Source organism: Poecilia reticulata, chromosome 13, assembly GCF_904066995.2.
Source record: "Poecilia reticulata chromosome 13, P_reticulata-male-v2, whole genome shotgun sequence".
Lineage (NCBI taxonomy): Eukaryota > Metazoa > Chordata > Actinopteri > Cyprinodontiformes > Poeciliidae > Poecilia > Poecilia reticulata.
The window spans coordinates 5734628-5750563 of NC_088842.1; the positions used below are offsets into that span (position 1 = coordinate 5734628).

The 15936-nt window shown below is 40.1% G+C and overlaps 2 protein-coding genes across 3 annotated transcripts; one reads left to right on the forward strand and one right to left on the reverse strand.

Annotated features, from left to right (window-relative positions):
• The first annotated feature begins 889 nt into the window (after positions 1–889).
• Positions 890–5514, forward strand: LOC103474144 (zinc finger E-box-binding homeobox 1-like). 2 transcript variants are annotated; one of them, XM_008424907.2, is made up of 3 exons: positions 890–1181; positions 2328–2540; positions 3727–5514. In XM_008424907.2, exons 1-3 carry the CDS (start codon positions 1022–1024, stop codon positions 4818–4820), a joined length of 1467 nt encoding a protein of 488 aa, XP_008423129.1. In that variant the 5' UTR covers positions 890–1021; the 3' UTR covers positions 4821–5514. The 2 variants fall into 2 exon arrangements, with proteins under 2 accessions (XP_008423129.1, XP_008423131.1); XM_008424909.3 differs by lacking the exon at positions 890–1181 and adding an exon at positions 1706–1935.
• A 4739-nt stretch (positions 5515–10253) lies between these two features.
• On the reverse strand, positions 10254–14458 carry proca1 (protein interacting with cyclin A1). Its single transcript, XM_008424910.3, has 4 exons — positions 13612–14458; positions 13386–13518; positions 12113–12247; positions 10254–12009 (listed from the first exon to the last, which is right to left on the reverse strand). Exons 1-4 carry the CDS (start codon positions 14150–14152, stop codon positions 10419–10421), a joined length of 2400 nt encoding a protein of 799 aa, XP_008423132.2. The 5' UTR covers positions 14153–14458; the 3' UTR covers positions 10254–10418.
• Positions 14459–15936: the final 1478 nt, after the last annotated feature.

Genomic DNA, 15936 nt, shown 5'->3' on the forward strand with positions numbered 1-15936 from the left:
ATTATCCTTGTTTTTACCGTTGATTCTGAAGCATAATCAGGTCAGAGGTCACCAAACTGTCCAAATGTTGTTCAAACTTTGTTCACAAACTTTATTACCGTGCTAATACCCTCCTCCATTTCCTGTCCAAACAGTGAAAAGAATAAAAGGGAAGTTGGTTAAACTAACATATTATGGAGTCTTGCTGCATTTCGTTTATCTCTAAAGTGGGAGAGCATGAACAGCATGATGCCAACGCAGAGTTTCAGGTGACGCTCCATTTTCAGATATGGATATTTTACAGCCTCTTGATTGTCAGTAGTTTGATAAGATTAAAAACTAATAGAAGTTGTCTAGTCGGGGGAATTTTAACATGCGTCATGCATGGCAGCCATATTGGATATGGATATGGACAAAATGCGACTTTCCCAGGCAGATATCCGAATTCAATTTTAAACCTTAACTATTCAAAACTTTTAGCTGGCTGAAATTTGTTTAGCATTCCAAACTGTTGGTTGACCTTTTTAATTATTATTATTTTGCTCTTTGTTCATTGAAACTGATCATACAGTTAACTTCAAGTCAAAACTTAAATCACAGCGACTTATCGTTTATTTCTGACATATTTAGAACGGCTGGGCAAAGTGCTGTACAAAGTACAAAAACAATAATAGTAAAATATAAACTTCAATAAACCAATGAAAAACAAATAAAACATAGCTAGACAAGATAGAAAAGTTGTTCAGTAACAGGTCAAATATCTTCAACTTGGACTAAAAGCCAATGGACAGTGGGGTTTAAATTATCTTAAAATGATCGCCAATCTGTGCAGGTTGTTTTGTAACTCGAGTTCCAGCTCGACCTCCACACCAGTTGGTGGCGGTAATGCGCTGTTCTCTTCCTTGCCTACCACCACAATAACAACAGAAGAAGAATCTGCAGCTTATGAATTGTTTTTGGGGTTTTTTTTTTGGTTGGGAGACGTATTTTTGAGAGGCCTCTATTATTTCCCCCCTCGTATATTTCAGTTTTTGTAGTAACAATGTCTTCATCTCAGGACTTTAGAGAGTTTATTAGAGAAAGACTGACTGCTGCTGCGGAGGAAATATTCTCAGAGTTTGAAAAGCAAATCATCCGATATCAGGAAAATATCAGACTGTTGAATGCTCACTGGAAACCGCATTTGAAGCTGCACAGATTAAGTATGGACATGAAGTTTAACTCAATAAAGGCATTTTTAATATGTAAGACAGTCTCCGTAACTAGGACGCGAGGATAACTTCTTTTATTCTCGGGAGCCCGTGAGCTTATTAGCTATACCCGCTTTCAAAATAAGAGCTGTGACGGCGTTTTTTGTTTTGTATTTTAAGTCTGTCGATATGTACTTCAGAAACCTCAAGTGTTAAATTTGAAACTAATGGAACGGAATTTCTTTAAAATTCAGTGAAATGCTTTATGGTGGGCGGTGGTGACAGGTTGACTTACGGTTAACTGACCTGGGAAGCTGTGTGGCATCTTTATTTAAAACAACTATTTGCTTTTTGGTACCTTGAAAACATATTTTTAATTAAGTGTACGTTGTATTAAAATCGCATATGTGATTCAGGATACAATCATTTCAGATACATTTCACTGCATTCTGCACTTCTCTGACAGACATAGAAAGATATATATATATATATATATATATATATATATATATATATATATATATATATATATATATATAGCTTCTATTTTCTCAAGATATCTGAGTCACTTGTTTAACATTGAAATCATTTTTGTAATCCTAAGGAGATAAGGCACACGGACAATTTCAGCTGCATTCAGCGCAGCAGAAAAAGCTTCAGGTAGTTTCCAGTTCTGGGTTCTACTAAAGTGATTTACTGAACTCATCTATCCAAACGGTGTGCTCAGTCAAAGTCAAACAGTGATTTAACAAGAGGCGAAATTACAGTTAAGTGTGATTAGGATATATTATTTTCCCCCTGGATAAATGAAATCAGAATTTAAATGTTGCTTTTTGAAATTTCGTTTTGTTTTAAATCTTCTAAAACTTATGAGTTTTAGAAGATTTATCATCCAGCTCACATTGATGATAAATTGTCCCAGTAATTATTACAATAAACGATAATATTTTGAGTTCACATCCAACAATAATGGCATAATAATGCAAGTTGACCCTTTCAAAGTTTAATAAACTTTTAATTTTGTAAAGAACACTAAGCACTGGGAACTGGTAGATATTTCTAAATATGTATAACAATGTAAACCAATTTTTGTTCCGATAGTCTCCAGACTCTCATCATCTTCCGTCTTCACAGTCGTTCATTGTCTTTTTCTCCCAGGCCTCCCGCAGCAACATGTCAGCATGGTGGTGGCGGTTTCTGCCGGGCAGCTGGCTACTGACAGGGGGACGAGCTGCAGCCGGGACCAGGAGGAACCACGACCTGCACGGGTGAAACAGGAAGAGGAGGACTGCTGTAGCACCCTGGAGGAAGAGGAAGCAGAGCAGGAGGAGGAGACACACAGACACACTCTGAATGCTTGTTATGAGGAAGGTAGGGAGAAAAAACTAGTCCGTTATGACTCTTCTACTGTGAAAACGCTGTTCAATATTTTTAGTGGACACATTTTTATGATTTTTATCTTTGTTAGTGTCTTGGAGTTCTTGACTAAAGTAGGAATGTTTTTACACTATGTACTGTCTGATTCCACCATATTGAACCGCGCGATTAAAGCTTGTGAAATTTGTAAAGGCTTGATTGGTTTACAGTGAGGACAGAGACGAAGGGGCTTCAATGCTCACTAAGTTTCATTACTACAACAGCACAAAACTACGCATTAGAGAATGGCCTTGGGTGGATTATGAGCAAGAATTACAAGAATATTAGTTTATTTTTCAGTATTTGAATGCTCTTTCCAGTCACATAAGTTTCTAATGGTTTTCCCCAGCACATTTGAATGGTTAGCCAACACAGGGGGGCAAATGGCTTTTGTTGCATTTTGGTTCTAATCAAATTTAACTTAAAAAAAAAGTTGACATCTAAATAAATGAAAATCACAAAATAACACAATTTAGAGTTAGTCTCTGTTGTTATATTTGAATGAAAAGGTGTTATAAAGAAGGATATTTGTTGCACTCTGATGTAAACTTAGACCTATTTTTCTTTTATTTCCAATTCTATCCGGTCACATTCAGAATATTCAGATTTTTCTTGTTATAAATACATGGTTTTAGTATTATTATTATTATTATTATTATTATTATTATAGTTATTAGAAACTGAATCTGACAACAATAGGTTGACTACCTACAACATGTGAAAATAAACTGCAACAACCCTTCTTTCAAATGGTTCAGAAAGTGCAATTAGGAATTTTAAATAGATGATAAAGAATGTCATCAATCTGAGCACAAAGCATAGAGTTAGACTGAATAGATTTGCCATTATTGATCGGGCACATTGTTACCGATTCACAATCTAGATTTTCTTTGATATCAGGACCAATACAGATATTATCGGATCGGTGCATCTCCAACCAGAGCATTGCTGGTTTTTCCTAAAAAAAATGTGACACTGGTTTCCTGCTCAGAATGGTAGCAGTGGTCCTGATGAGGACTTTCAAAATCCAAGTCTTGAAAATGTAAAGTATCAGATTATTTTTCTCCTTCATTTGACAAGATTCTTAAATGGATACTACACCTTTCCGCCCTTCAGTTGCTTTGTCTTTTTGTCGCTGCAGACCTCACACGGCAACGGCTCTGCGTGGAGGACACACCCACTGACCAGCTGCTCTGTGACCAGGACAGGATCTGCACTGGAGTCGAGGACGAACCAGAACCTCCACAAATCAAAGAGGAACAGAAGGAATTCTGCGGCTCTGAGGGGGAACGGAAGCTCGAAGCGCAGGAGGAAACAAACGGATTCCTGCCAACTCCTACTTGCGAGGAAGGGGAGAGCTCTGTGTCAGAACGATGCGCCAGTTTTCTTCGAACCAGCGTAGGTGACCAGATCCAGCCTCTTGCCGTGTTTGTACCTAAGGAGGAATCTTACGAAGGAAGCGAAGGTGCACATGCGGCCGATATAAACACAGACCTCCCTCTGGTGTCGGGCTCTACGGTTGACGCGGGCACACAGTATTTTGGGTGTGGCTTTTGTGAGAAAACCTTTCAGTTTAGATCCAGACTGATCCGACACTTGAGCACCCACATGCGCAAAAACAAGTTGAGGTGCGGGGTTGGTAAGAAGTCGTTCAACCAGAACTACCAGCTGATCCACCCCAAGAAAACCAACGGCTCTGGCGGAAAACCGCTCGACCCACACGCCAGCTTCTTGACTGGCGCTGAGGCCGAGCGACTCCTCTGCAACACATGTGGGAAAAGCTTCAGCAGCCCCTACATCCTGAAGAGACACGAGAGAGTCCACACGGGCGAGAAGCCGTTTGCCTGCGGTGCGTGCGGGAAGTCCTTCAGTCGAAGGGACCACCTGCTGGGCCACATGAAATCCCACTTGGCCAAACCGCGAGTCCCGAGGCAGCCCGCGATCAAGCAGAGGGCCGTCCGTGTAGCCAAGAAGCTCTATTCCTGTCAAACATGCGGGAAACGCTTCACACGATATCATTGCTTCTTGCACCACGCCAAGAGTCACAATCCACTCGTCTGCAAGACCTGCGGGAAACAATTCAGTCAGTCATCGGGACTGAAGCGACACGAGTCGATCCACTCAGGTGTGAAGGGGTTTCCCTGCGGCGTCTGCGGGAAATCCCTGAGTAGAAGGGACCACTTGGTGCGCCACATGAAAGTCCACGCCAAGAGCAACCCTTTTTGTTTGACGTAGCCAAAGCATAGATAGAAATGCAGCAGCTAAGGCCTGGAAAGTTTGATAGTGGTAATTTGATCGTCCACATGAGAGATGCTTTCTTCACACAGAGATTGAGAAGAAAAAATCAAGTGTAGTCCAGCATGATGAAGACTACAACTGGTTAGTTTGGTTGTTGAAACAGCAAATATACCTTAACATGCGCAGTGGAAACTAGGGGTGCACAGATTGCAGTTTTCTGAACTAACCAGTTACAGTCCATCATTTAAAAACCCTGACCTGCCCATTTCAATTTTGGCCAATATCAATTTCTTTTTTTCTGAAAATGTTAAATCGGTGCACCCCTAGTGGAAATGAGTTTATTTCTATCAGAGAAGCTAACTTCTGCAGTCGTTCTTATCTCTGCACTTTGGGACGCTTCCAGTCAGCGCCTTGTTCTTGAATTCAGCTTCTGGGATTGGCTGGTTTGCTAGCAGCAGCCAATAACGTGTCAGATAGCCTTAACAAAAGAAATGTGCATAAATAATTTAGTTCAGCACAAAAATGTTTTAGTTTGTGTAATCTACAGGTGTTTCATCAACAAAGCTTTTTTCTCAAAACAACTTTGTTTTTCTCCCTAAATTTAAAATGTTCTGGTTAAATTGTGTCTGTTTTCTGTATTGTACTGGAGCAGAAATACTGAAATGATTGAAATAAAACCCATTTTGAAATATTTTCTGTCATTTTAAATTTTTATTTAGAAAAGAAAGCATAGATTTAATTAGATTTAAAATTTTATCATAAAAGCACAAAAAATTGTCACAAAAACATTAGACAGATGGGTTTAAATTTTTATCAGGCACAAAAATTTCTGGAACTCATTTTGTGACCATTGGAAACGGAATCATTATTTAAGAAAACATTTTTTTTTTCAAAGGCAATTTTTATTATCTATTGAAAAATGTGGAAGAATCAAAATCCGATCTGTTTGAGTCGTAGTGAAGAGGTAGTGCCAGCAGGGGGCGACACAAAGTTAATTCCTCAGCCTATTCAAATTGAACTGCGGGCTGCAGCTGCTATGTAGCTGTGAAAACTAAAACATCTTGTTTTTTTTTTCCAGTAGAAGAAAACCTTTCCGATACATTCTGGGAACATAAAATTACGTGGAACAACAAAGTTAAAGCAAATATTTCTTTTGAAGAGAAGCATTTAGATTATGTTTTCTACTTCTAAAAAAATTCTGTTGTGGGAATGAATAAAAAATGTCCAACATTTGTCATAGCAAAACTGACTTGACAGTTTTTGATACTAAAATGAGTGAATTTGCTACAGCTTTTTACTCTATAAAGACTAGAGGCTGCCTCTTCAAATTTTTACAAAGTTGCTTTTTCTTAGTAGGTCAGTTAGTTTGTAGGTGAGTTCATGTTCGACACTGAACTGCCTTGAGATTTACACTATTGGCCACTTGAGTGTTTGTTGGCCCTCTAACAACACGAACCTTAAGCTTTCTTATTGCTCGGCATGTTTCTTTGCTTTACCATTTTGAAAAGTGACTCCACTAATTCGTGCCATATTTGTACCTCTGTGAAACAGGAAGCATGACATTGATTAAAAGATGCTTCAATTATATTTGCTTGATAGAATTTAGTGGAAGAGCCAGAATTTTATTCATCAGAAAAAAAGTCTATTAAAAATCATTTAGTCTTCTAAATGCTTCTGCTTCAAAAATATTTGCTTTAACTTTGTCATTCCATATAATATTCTGTTCCCAGAATGTATCGGAAAAGTTTTCTCTTATTGTAAAGATACTTCTTAAAATGAAATACTAGCTTCACCAAATGAATGTATTCAAAATAAAGGTAAGCTGACAGCAGGTGTTGAATATGAAAACCTGTCTGGCACTGAGCTGAAGCTGCTTTCTGAAAACGTTCTGGTCAGATTTGTGTTCACTGTCAGAACACTGTTAGTCCAGAACTTCTGATCTTTGTCATTCTTCTATCAGGTCAGCATGTTTTATTTGTTGTTGTTGTTGTTTTGGGGTTTTTTTTTATTTAATCTTCCCATGAAATTTAAACTTGTTCAGTCTTTTCAGGTCTGGACCATCTTGTTACAGGTCCCTTAATCACTCTTTGGTTTTCTAAAGCTTCTTTATCACAAGTAGTACCAGTGGTTAAGGTCAAAGCAAGTAGTTTTTCCAAACTGTTTAGAAAAAACATCTTTGTTTGGGCTTTAATACACCAGTAACGATATCATATAGCATGAAAAGATAAGTTTTGTGTAAATGTAAAATGCTCAAGTTGACATAAGTTTACATGGCATTTTTAAAAATAGTATGTTAAATTGTTGTCTTCCAAATGTAATTTTTTCTATTTCTCTCTTCTTCTTTTTTTTAGATGAATCACTTTAAAAAAGTGGTTTAAGTTATGTTTTTATCTCCACTCGGTTGTTGAGTAGGACTGTCTTTGGTGTCTAATAATAAATTGGTGTACAGAGGGAACCTGGTGAAGCAGTTGGACGCTGGCCTTTACTGCAGATTCTCTCTTTTGACTCCAGACATTCCTGTAGATAACATTGTGTCCACCATCCCAAGGGCATGACGTAGGCTGGCACAGAGGAGTCTGGATCAGGGATCTGCAGCCTGCGGCTCCAGAGCCACACGTTGCGCTCTGGACCCTCCTCTGTCGCTCTTACAAAATCGTAAATGTTTGTGATTATAGAAGCAATAAAAGTAGGTGGGTTTAGGAATTCTTCTACTTCATGCAATGTCTGGCTAGAATGGCAGCAATGATACGAGGCTTGTAATAGTAAATTTATGTGTTTTAACTTTATTGTATGTACTTTAGCATTTTTAAGTGGACTACCCATCTTTCTTCATTTTGCATATTTATGAATGACTCACTCTTTTGGTCTCAGCTTGAGATTTCGTTCAATTGTAAAAGTTAGATTCATTTTGTTCTAAAATCTAAAAATAGAGAAAAAAAATCACTCCAAAGCTGTCAAAATACAAATAATTTCTGGTGTGTACTTATGAAATCTTTTTATTATTATTATTATTATTATTATTATTATTATTATTATTATTATTATCTCTAGCTACATATGTGTTTAAGTAAAAAATTGTTGCAAATGTAGCGACTATCACCTTTAATATGAAAAAAACTCAAAATATCTATGTTTTAAGGATACTAAAGTTAAGACTGACCAATCCTTGCTTATCTTTTATTCGCTCTTTTCTTTCATTATTTTATATAGTTCAAAGCTATACTGGCATGTTTTCTGTCTGAAGATAATCTTCTCCCCTGTCGAGCCAAGTTTTGCTTTAAAGACTGAAAACATGATATTTATTTCCATCTCAACACGTTTGCACCTTAAGTGGACAGTGAAAAGTGAAAAATGTTTTTTCATAGAAAGACATTTAATCTCGTTTGCAGTTCATAAATTGTTTCTGTTTAGGCTATATTTTGGCAGGCGATATGAGCTAAATATTGTTGACAGTTTAATGTTCTTTCTGAAAATAATAACTAGAAGCCACCAATCTGAAACTCCCAAAAGATAACGCTCATAGCACAGCATTTCTCTGAAAATGTCACTGAACTATTGTGTACCAACCCTATGCTCCAGCAAAACGAATGTGAGGTATTCACTCTGTTTTCCTATTTTTCCCAAACATCATAAATTATCTTCATTTAGATAAACTAAATGAACAAACCAACTACGGTAATTAACTTTGTTGAGTACATTGGCGGTGTGTGTTGTGCACTGTTCAGTCTGTTGTTAGTGATAATTTTCTGTTTCCTGATTTCCTAATGTCTTAGCTCTCTGCACTCCCCAGCTGTCTCTCATCTGCTCATTAACTCACCTGCCTTCCATCACAGGAACCAACCTTCCCAGCATAAATGCCTCTTTGTTTTTCTCAGTTTGTCAAATTATTGTCCCCAGTCTGTTTTGTTGCGTTCCTGAGTTCAGTTGCTATAAAAATCTGCTGTCTTCATACACCTGCAGTCCTCACCTCCTCAGTTTGTGTTCTCATGTGTGTGCTGGTGTGGGATTTTACTCAGCTTGTTTGTATTACTTTCCAATAAAGTTCTTCAATGAAAAACCTTGTAACATCACAGTAACAGTGGTCAAATGTGGCTGCTGTGCCTGTTGAAGTTTCTTCATATAAAGTATTATGTAAGCATGTAGAAAATCACCTGACCACGGGGTTTTACAACCCTAAAATGTAAGAAGTGAAAGTAATGAAGGTGTAATCTGTGTGGATGAGAAAGTGATCCAATTTGTGTTGGAGGCAACAAGTGGATCAAGGTCTGTACCACCCAGAAAACTAACTAAACTGCACAGACTCAGCGTTTTCATTGTGTCCGTTCTACAGTTTGAAAATTAAGGATTACAAAATCATCTGAAAGATGTTTAAGAAGGTTACAGTTAAGCCTTTGCAGTTTATACATTCAGTTTTTCTGTGATTAGACATTTCCAGTTGGGATAATGCGCACAAAGTATTAAACTAGCAAGAATGCTAGGTGCTAACTAGTGTGGTAGTGTTGTTGGATTATACAAATTAATTTAAATTTTCACGGTACTTTTATAATATCTCAAGCTTGAATGATAGAGTATTGTCTACACATTATATGCCTGACAGTTCAATGACATGTTTATTTCTTTTAAATAAACATAAAACTTCCCTAGCAGCTAACTTGCTAAAAAAATATTTTGGTTTAGTAACACTGGGATACAATCCTACATTCAGCACATGGAAATAATCCCAGTAAGCATTATGTTTAATTAGTTTTAAAAAATATTTCTAAAAAATTTAAGGTAGCAGCTGTGGTTCTTTTTAAGTCTCGAAAGTGTCCTTTAGCTGTTGGAGAAATTATTGGTAACTTTGGCATACTGAGAAGATTTTTGTAGATCAAAACCTTAAAACTACCATTTTACAATATAAATAAATTTATTTACGGATATTTTAAACAATATGTTTGCATTTGCCAATTAAATCCTCTCTGAGCAATATTGGAAGAATTTTTGTCTTATAACTTGTCTGACTTGCATTTTTATTTTTATTTTTTGACCTACTGCATTTTTGGGCCCTTCTGAAGACGTTCAAGGGTGCACCTCAGAGTTCTGTTTTGGGGCAGGAGCATTCTTTTATTGAAACCCCCCCAACATTTTTATTGTAAATTGATTTTTTTTTTTTTAACCGGCACACAATAAATTAAACATACTTTACATTACCAGATAAAAGTCTGGACACATCTCATTCAATTCAATATGACGTTGTGTCCACACTTTTGATATGTAGTAGATGTCTTGATTCTACTGGTCAGACAGTAATCAGCTTTAGGTGGGGCTTAAAAACGGGGCCAAAAACTTATTTTCTAAAATAGCCTTATTGGTTTGTGTAGCAATTTCTGTATACAACTCTACAGGATTTTATCACAGACGTAAACCATTTCTCCAAACAAACACACAAAGAATATTTTATCAATTTTATTTCTGACATCCGGGAGAAAATATTGAAAAAGATCATTCTCAAAGTACAATCAGTGATTGTATGATTTCATTCTTTTAAGCAGTATAATCAAACATATCCTCTAGAGTAAAGCCTTCCTGGTCCAGCTACGCCCGAAGCACAGGGGTCTATGGCTGTTGACGCAACTGCAATGCCTTCCTCCTTTTCTTCCTGTTGAACTGTGCTCTCGCTCTCTCAATAGAGAACTGAAGCGGACTAATGGATTGAGCTGCAGACGTGGTCGTCCAGGACTTTTCGAATCTGACCTTGATTGGCGAAGTTGGAAGTGTCTCTGGTTCGTTTTGTTCCTGGTCGGATTTCTGCCGTTTGCTTAGAAGCACGTTGAGATTTGTGCTCACCGTGGGGCCGGCTGTTGTCAAGAGCCTCAATTCATCATGAGCTTCTGTGTCTCGCAGCGCAGGGGTGCTTGCGAAACCCGGCTGACCGACCAGGGTGTAAGGAGTTGTGGGAACAAGGTTAGCATTTTCAGGGCCGCTGTGGGAAAACAGGTTTTGACTGGAGAGAAGGATGACTGTTTTCCTGTTTCTCGGCACTCTCTCTTTTGACCTTCGCCTCTTTGAGGCAGAAAAGTTGGGGCTGAGAGCCGTAACCTGACTGTCCGGTCTGTAAAACGGCGCTCTTAAAAGCAGCTGCTCCATGCGTGGGGCTGATGCAGAAGTAGGAGACCCGGAGAGAGGGAACGCTGTCCAACTCTCAGGAGAGGATTCCTGAGGGTCAGAAGGCACAATGAGAGTGTCTGAGCTGACTTTCTTTCTTTTCTTTCTCCTCTCTTTGTCTCCTCTCTCCTTTGACCTGCTCCTTTGCACTTTGGGGGCTACAATAGGAACAATGGCAGTGCTTGTAGTAGTGGAGCTACGTTGCTCCGGTTCTACGGTTGGCAGTAAGTCAATAATCGTTGGAACAGAGTCTACGTAGTTTAATCTATGGTGTTCAGAGGAAGGAGGTGAATTTTTCTTGCTGCTGTTTCTCCCGCCCTTTTTTTGTCCTCTAGTTTTTACTTTCTGTGTCGTAAGAGTCATCGGGCTTTCTGATAAAGGGACTTCCTCTTTCATCCCCTCAACTGACTCATCCGGCATCTTCCGAACCTTCAGAGGTGACGTAATGGAAACCTTCTCTTTACCCGAGGTAGGCTCATCTTTCATGACTTGATTGGAGGGCTCATCTGTCCTTCTAAGCTGAAATTCCCTGTCATCAACCCTGTTTGCATCAAACCTTGACTGATCGCGTTTGTTGGACTCGCTGATGAAGTTGCTCAAAGACAAGATGTCTTCTGCCTTGCTTCCCGCAGCTCCTTCCTCTGCTTTCACACCCGCCTCCGTTTTCTGCTTCCTCCTCCTGCCCTTCCCTTTCTTTTTATGTTTTCTGTTTGCCTTCTTCTTCGCCCCAGTGTTCTTCCTCTTCTTCTTCTCCGAGGTTTGCGCTTCCTCCTTGTCGGAGTTGGCGTTGGAGCTTTGAGACGTGGAGACGGTGGCGAGCACCTTGATGAAGTCCTCGGCGGCGATGACAACGTTCCTTAGCGACGGTTCCGATATCGTACTTTGAGTGGGACTCTCCCGCTGCTCTTCCTCGTCGTTCTTCTTGGACTCCTCCCGCTTGGGTGGCACCACCGTCAGCTCGTCTATGACGTCAACACCGCCGTAGTCGTACGGCACTGCTTCTCTCAGCACGGCAATGGGGAATTTGTCGTATCGTTTGCACCTGCGGGACAAAGGAGACAAAAGGAAAGAAAGTTCATAAAGAATTCATGATGAACTGCAGCCTTACGAGTTGTCGGCCTGCTGAACTGGGCGGTGATACTTACAGGCCGTACCAGTGGCGCTCAGCGCACTGTTCCTCGTAGGCAAAATCGAAGCAGGGCACACCGATGACGTTAAAAAACGCCTGACCCACAACCCTGGAGGATGTGTCGTTGACTTGTCTCAGACAAGCTTTCAACCTGCAGGAAGAAATAAGAGTCAATCAAAACGAACAAAGCAAGAGGATATGATGTGCCCACATCTTTGTGTCTGGCAAGTTACATATAAAATAATGTTTTAATTTTTTTGCTGTACTTGATTCTGCTTTAAATATACAAGTGAATCTTTAATTTTGTCTCAGGTGAACCAGGATTTTAAGGCCTTATGCAGTGTTTTATAAATGTGGGGTCAACACCGTTGACCTTCCAAATGGATCCTCCATGCTCGGTGGCTTTTTGATTTTAAAACCTGCTATACAGCGCACACGAGAGCCGACCAACGAATTAAATTCCCTAAATGACAGAGCATGTTTTCCTTGACAATCACAACACTCAGTTAGTATAAAGTGGTTATTTCAAGCACTTCTTTTTTTTCGTCAGTATTTATTTATTTATTTTTTACAGAAACCCATAAAACTTCCCTGAGTTCACTGATTAAAAATTGTTTACTTTACAGTCTCTTTTCTCCTTGTTCTTTAAGTGGATAGATTTTTTTTCAAATTTCTTGTCTTAGTAATTGACACAGCAGGAGAAACTTGTTACTTATAAGCTTTTTACCACCACTTTCAAAGTATACAGTATTTCTCACCGTGTCTTGTGCTAATTTAAAAAGGCAGTATTATGTATTTTCCAGCCACAGCACAATCAAAAAACCATGTTATAAAAATGTTTTTTTTCATATGACTTAAAAGAAACGTTGTTGGACTGAGAAATAGTTCCTATGCTAAGGAGGCTTGCAGTTCCACCAGGAGCATTAATGGTCTCCTAAATGGTCGCCATGAGAGATTCAAGGATTCCTCAAACCTTCATGAAAGGATCATATCAACACTCCAGATATGTTTTTTGATGAGGGAATAATAATATAATAAGATATAAAGATCAAAGTTGATTTCACAGAAGTTCTTGGTTGTCCCATACCAGCTGGTTACCCTAAAACACACATCTACTCTTTCTACCCTGGCCATCATAACACTTTGGTTCTTATACAAGAGTTACACAGTGCATTAGATGTAATAACATCATGCTAGGGACAACTCAAAATAATTATTTTAATGATGTTTAATCCCATTTACATGTTTCAATACAATAAAAACTCAACTAAGCCTTCAGTGTTACTCACTCCTCATCGCAGTCACAGTGGCAGATGGAGTGCCATTTGAAATTGGTGTATCCGTAGTTTGACGAGAAGGCGTGGATGACGTTGGGGCAGTGGTCGTGGGTCCTGCAGCAGCTGTCCGTGTCTGCAAAGTCTCCTGCGGAAAGGAGGTCACGGGGTCACCGTTTATTCAGGCGTGTATATGCGCGTGCGATCATTTCATTTCGACAACGCGTCGCCTCTCTCTTACCCAGCTGGTTGTAGTTATCCGCCATGTTCCCGGCTCCGCACCAAAGGGTCCCCGGGTAGGTGAAGCCCCTCTTGGATCTCCTCAGACCCTTCCCCTGCTCATCCTCCCCGCCGCTGTGTGCCCTGCTCTCCTCAAACTCCCGGCACGCCAGCCTGGCTTCATCCATGCGCGCAAAACGCGCCTCATCCTCCTCCTCCTCTTCCTCTTCCTCTTCCTCCGGCCGCCGGCTGGTTCCGCTCCGCTCCTCCAGCCCCAGGCTGCACTCGTGCGCGAACGACTTCACCTCCGTCCGGTTCACGACCACCGAGCAGGTCACCAGCTGCCCGCCGGGGCTCACCACGGTGCGGATCACCTCGGCTCCGTCCGACACCTGGTAGAGGACGTTCCCCCCCAGCTGGGACGTCTTTGCGCAGAAGGTGCCGTTGACCATGGAGAACATCTCCTTGCTCTCCTTGTCCGCGTCCGAAGCGAGGCTCGGGAAGTCGCCCCTGGCCACGTTTCTGTCCAGGTAGGACAGGAGGACAAAGAAGACTGACCACATGATGGTGGGCGGCTGGCACTTTTCAGCACCACGCGTAGCGCAGACAGCTCCCCTGGCGAGCTTCTTCTGGCGCTGTCTGGCGCAACCCTCCCACTTTTAAAGGCAGGCTGAGGTGGTGCGACTCGTAACGCGCAGAGTGACCACATGGGGAGGAGTCAGAGGAGCGAGATTAACCTCTTTAGACTGGGGGGGTCATTGTGTTTCTGCTCCGCGGCCAGCAGGTACAGCCGCCCGGTGTAGGGTTGCACCGAAGGAGAGCAGAGGGTTAAAGCCGATCTGAGCTTGAACTCTCCCCCCCCCGGCTTCTCCAGAGAGACGTGACCGCAGGTTACCTTCCAGGCCCCTCCCCTCAGAGAGGAGAGGAGTCCCACTCTCTGGGAACATGCGTGGAGGAATTCGAGCTTGCCTACGTTTCCCATGGTAACGCAAGCATCATGGAGTGGTTGTGCCAACACACCACGGACGTAACAAAAAAACGCAAAAAAAAAAAAACCGAGGCAGTGAATCGGTGTCGACCTAAAATCCCGACGTCAAAGCGTGTCAAGCTTAGGGCCAAATTCAGTTTGGGCACCGAAGATGTAGGTCAGCTTGATCCAGAAGAGTTTGAGATGAAGTTAGAAGTTAGAAGATGTTTGTTCCTGTTAAGCATCCCCTCGTCTAAACTTGGACCAGTTTTTGTGTGTCTTCCTGTGCTGTTAAAAATTCTAATCTAATAAAGATTTCTCTGTTTACATTAAGAAAAGTTTTGTTGGATCTTTTTTGTATTTGTTTTGCATCCTGCATTCAGATCGCAGGATTTTCATTCCCGCTCGGGAGCAGACGGTGTCGATTTATTATCGGCAATATTATTACTTTATTACCATTTTTTCCTCTTCATTATTAATAGTGTTATTTTTATTATCATAAGCAACGTAATGTAGCTATTATTTTTCTTCTTTCAAAAATGCATACAGATACCTAAAGGACTGCACTAGACTCTTCTTTCTTCGCACATTTCGTTTTGCTTCTGTGTTCACTTAATCTTAACATCTCTATTTGATTTGTTTACATCACAATAAAAAAAAATCATGATCGACTAACAAATTAGTGCCTTTCAGAAGTACCGTTAAAGAAAGTGCTTCTCCCGGAAAAAAAAATATTTAAAAAATCCTCCTCATTTGCCTTCAGAGCTCACCTGTAGGGAAATCATCAACAGAACTATTAGCAGTGGCGGTTTTTGATATGGACAGTTGCCCAGGGCGGAACTAAACCAGGTGGCGTGGCGGATGTTTTAGAACGAGGGATTTGACTATTAGTCATCACTTCCCAGCGGCAACATCTAACTTAAACACATCGAGCTTTTCTTCAGTTGCTTCAAGGATGCTGTTGATGGAGGACAAACCATATTATTAGAATGGCGTAGTCAAAGTTCGGAGTCTTAAATCTAACTGAAAACTCTTGACACTTAACAAGATTTGAAATTTAAGGTTCAGATAAAATTTCCATCCAACTGACTTAACTTCCCAGAGGAGTGGACAAAAGCATCAACCGTAAGTGTAAAGCTGTTTGACATATGAACCTAAAAAGATTCAAAACATATTCAATACATTTGTGAAATTAAAATGTTAATTATAAATACATTTCACCACTGTCAGATTATCTGTAAAAGAAAATGTATGAGAATCATTTATTAATTTTCTTCCACTTAATGTGACAAAAGTAAAAAATTTAACAGGTAAAAACAATTTAATTCAGTTTACATTATCATACATAATTGAATACCTTTGTAAGGCAAAGTATATTTT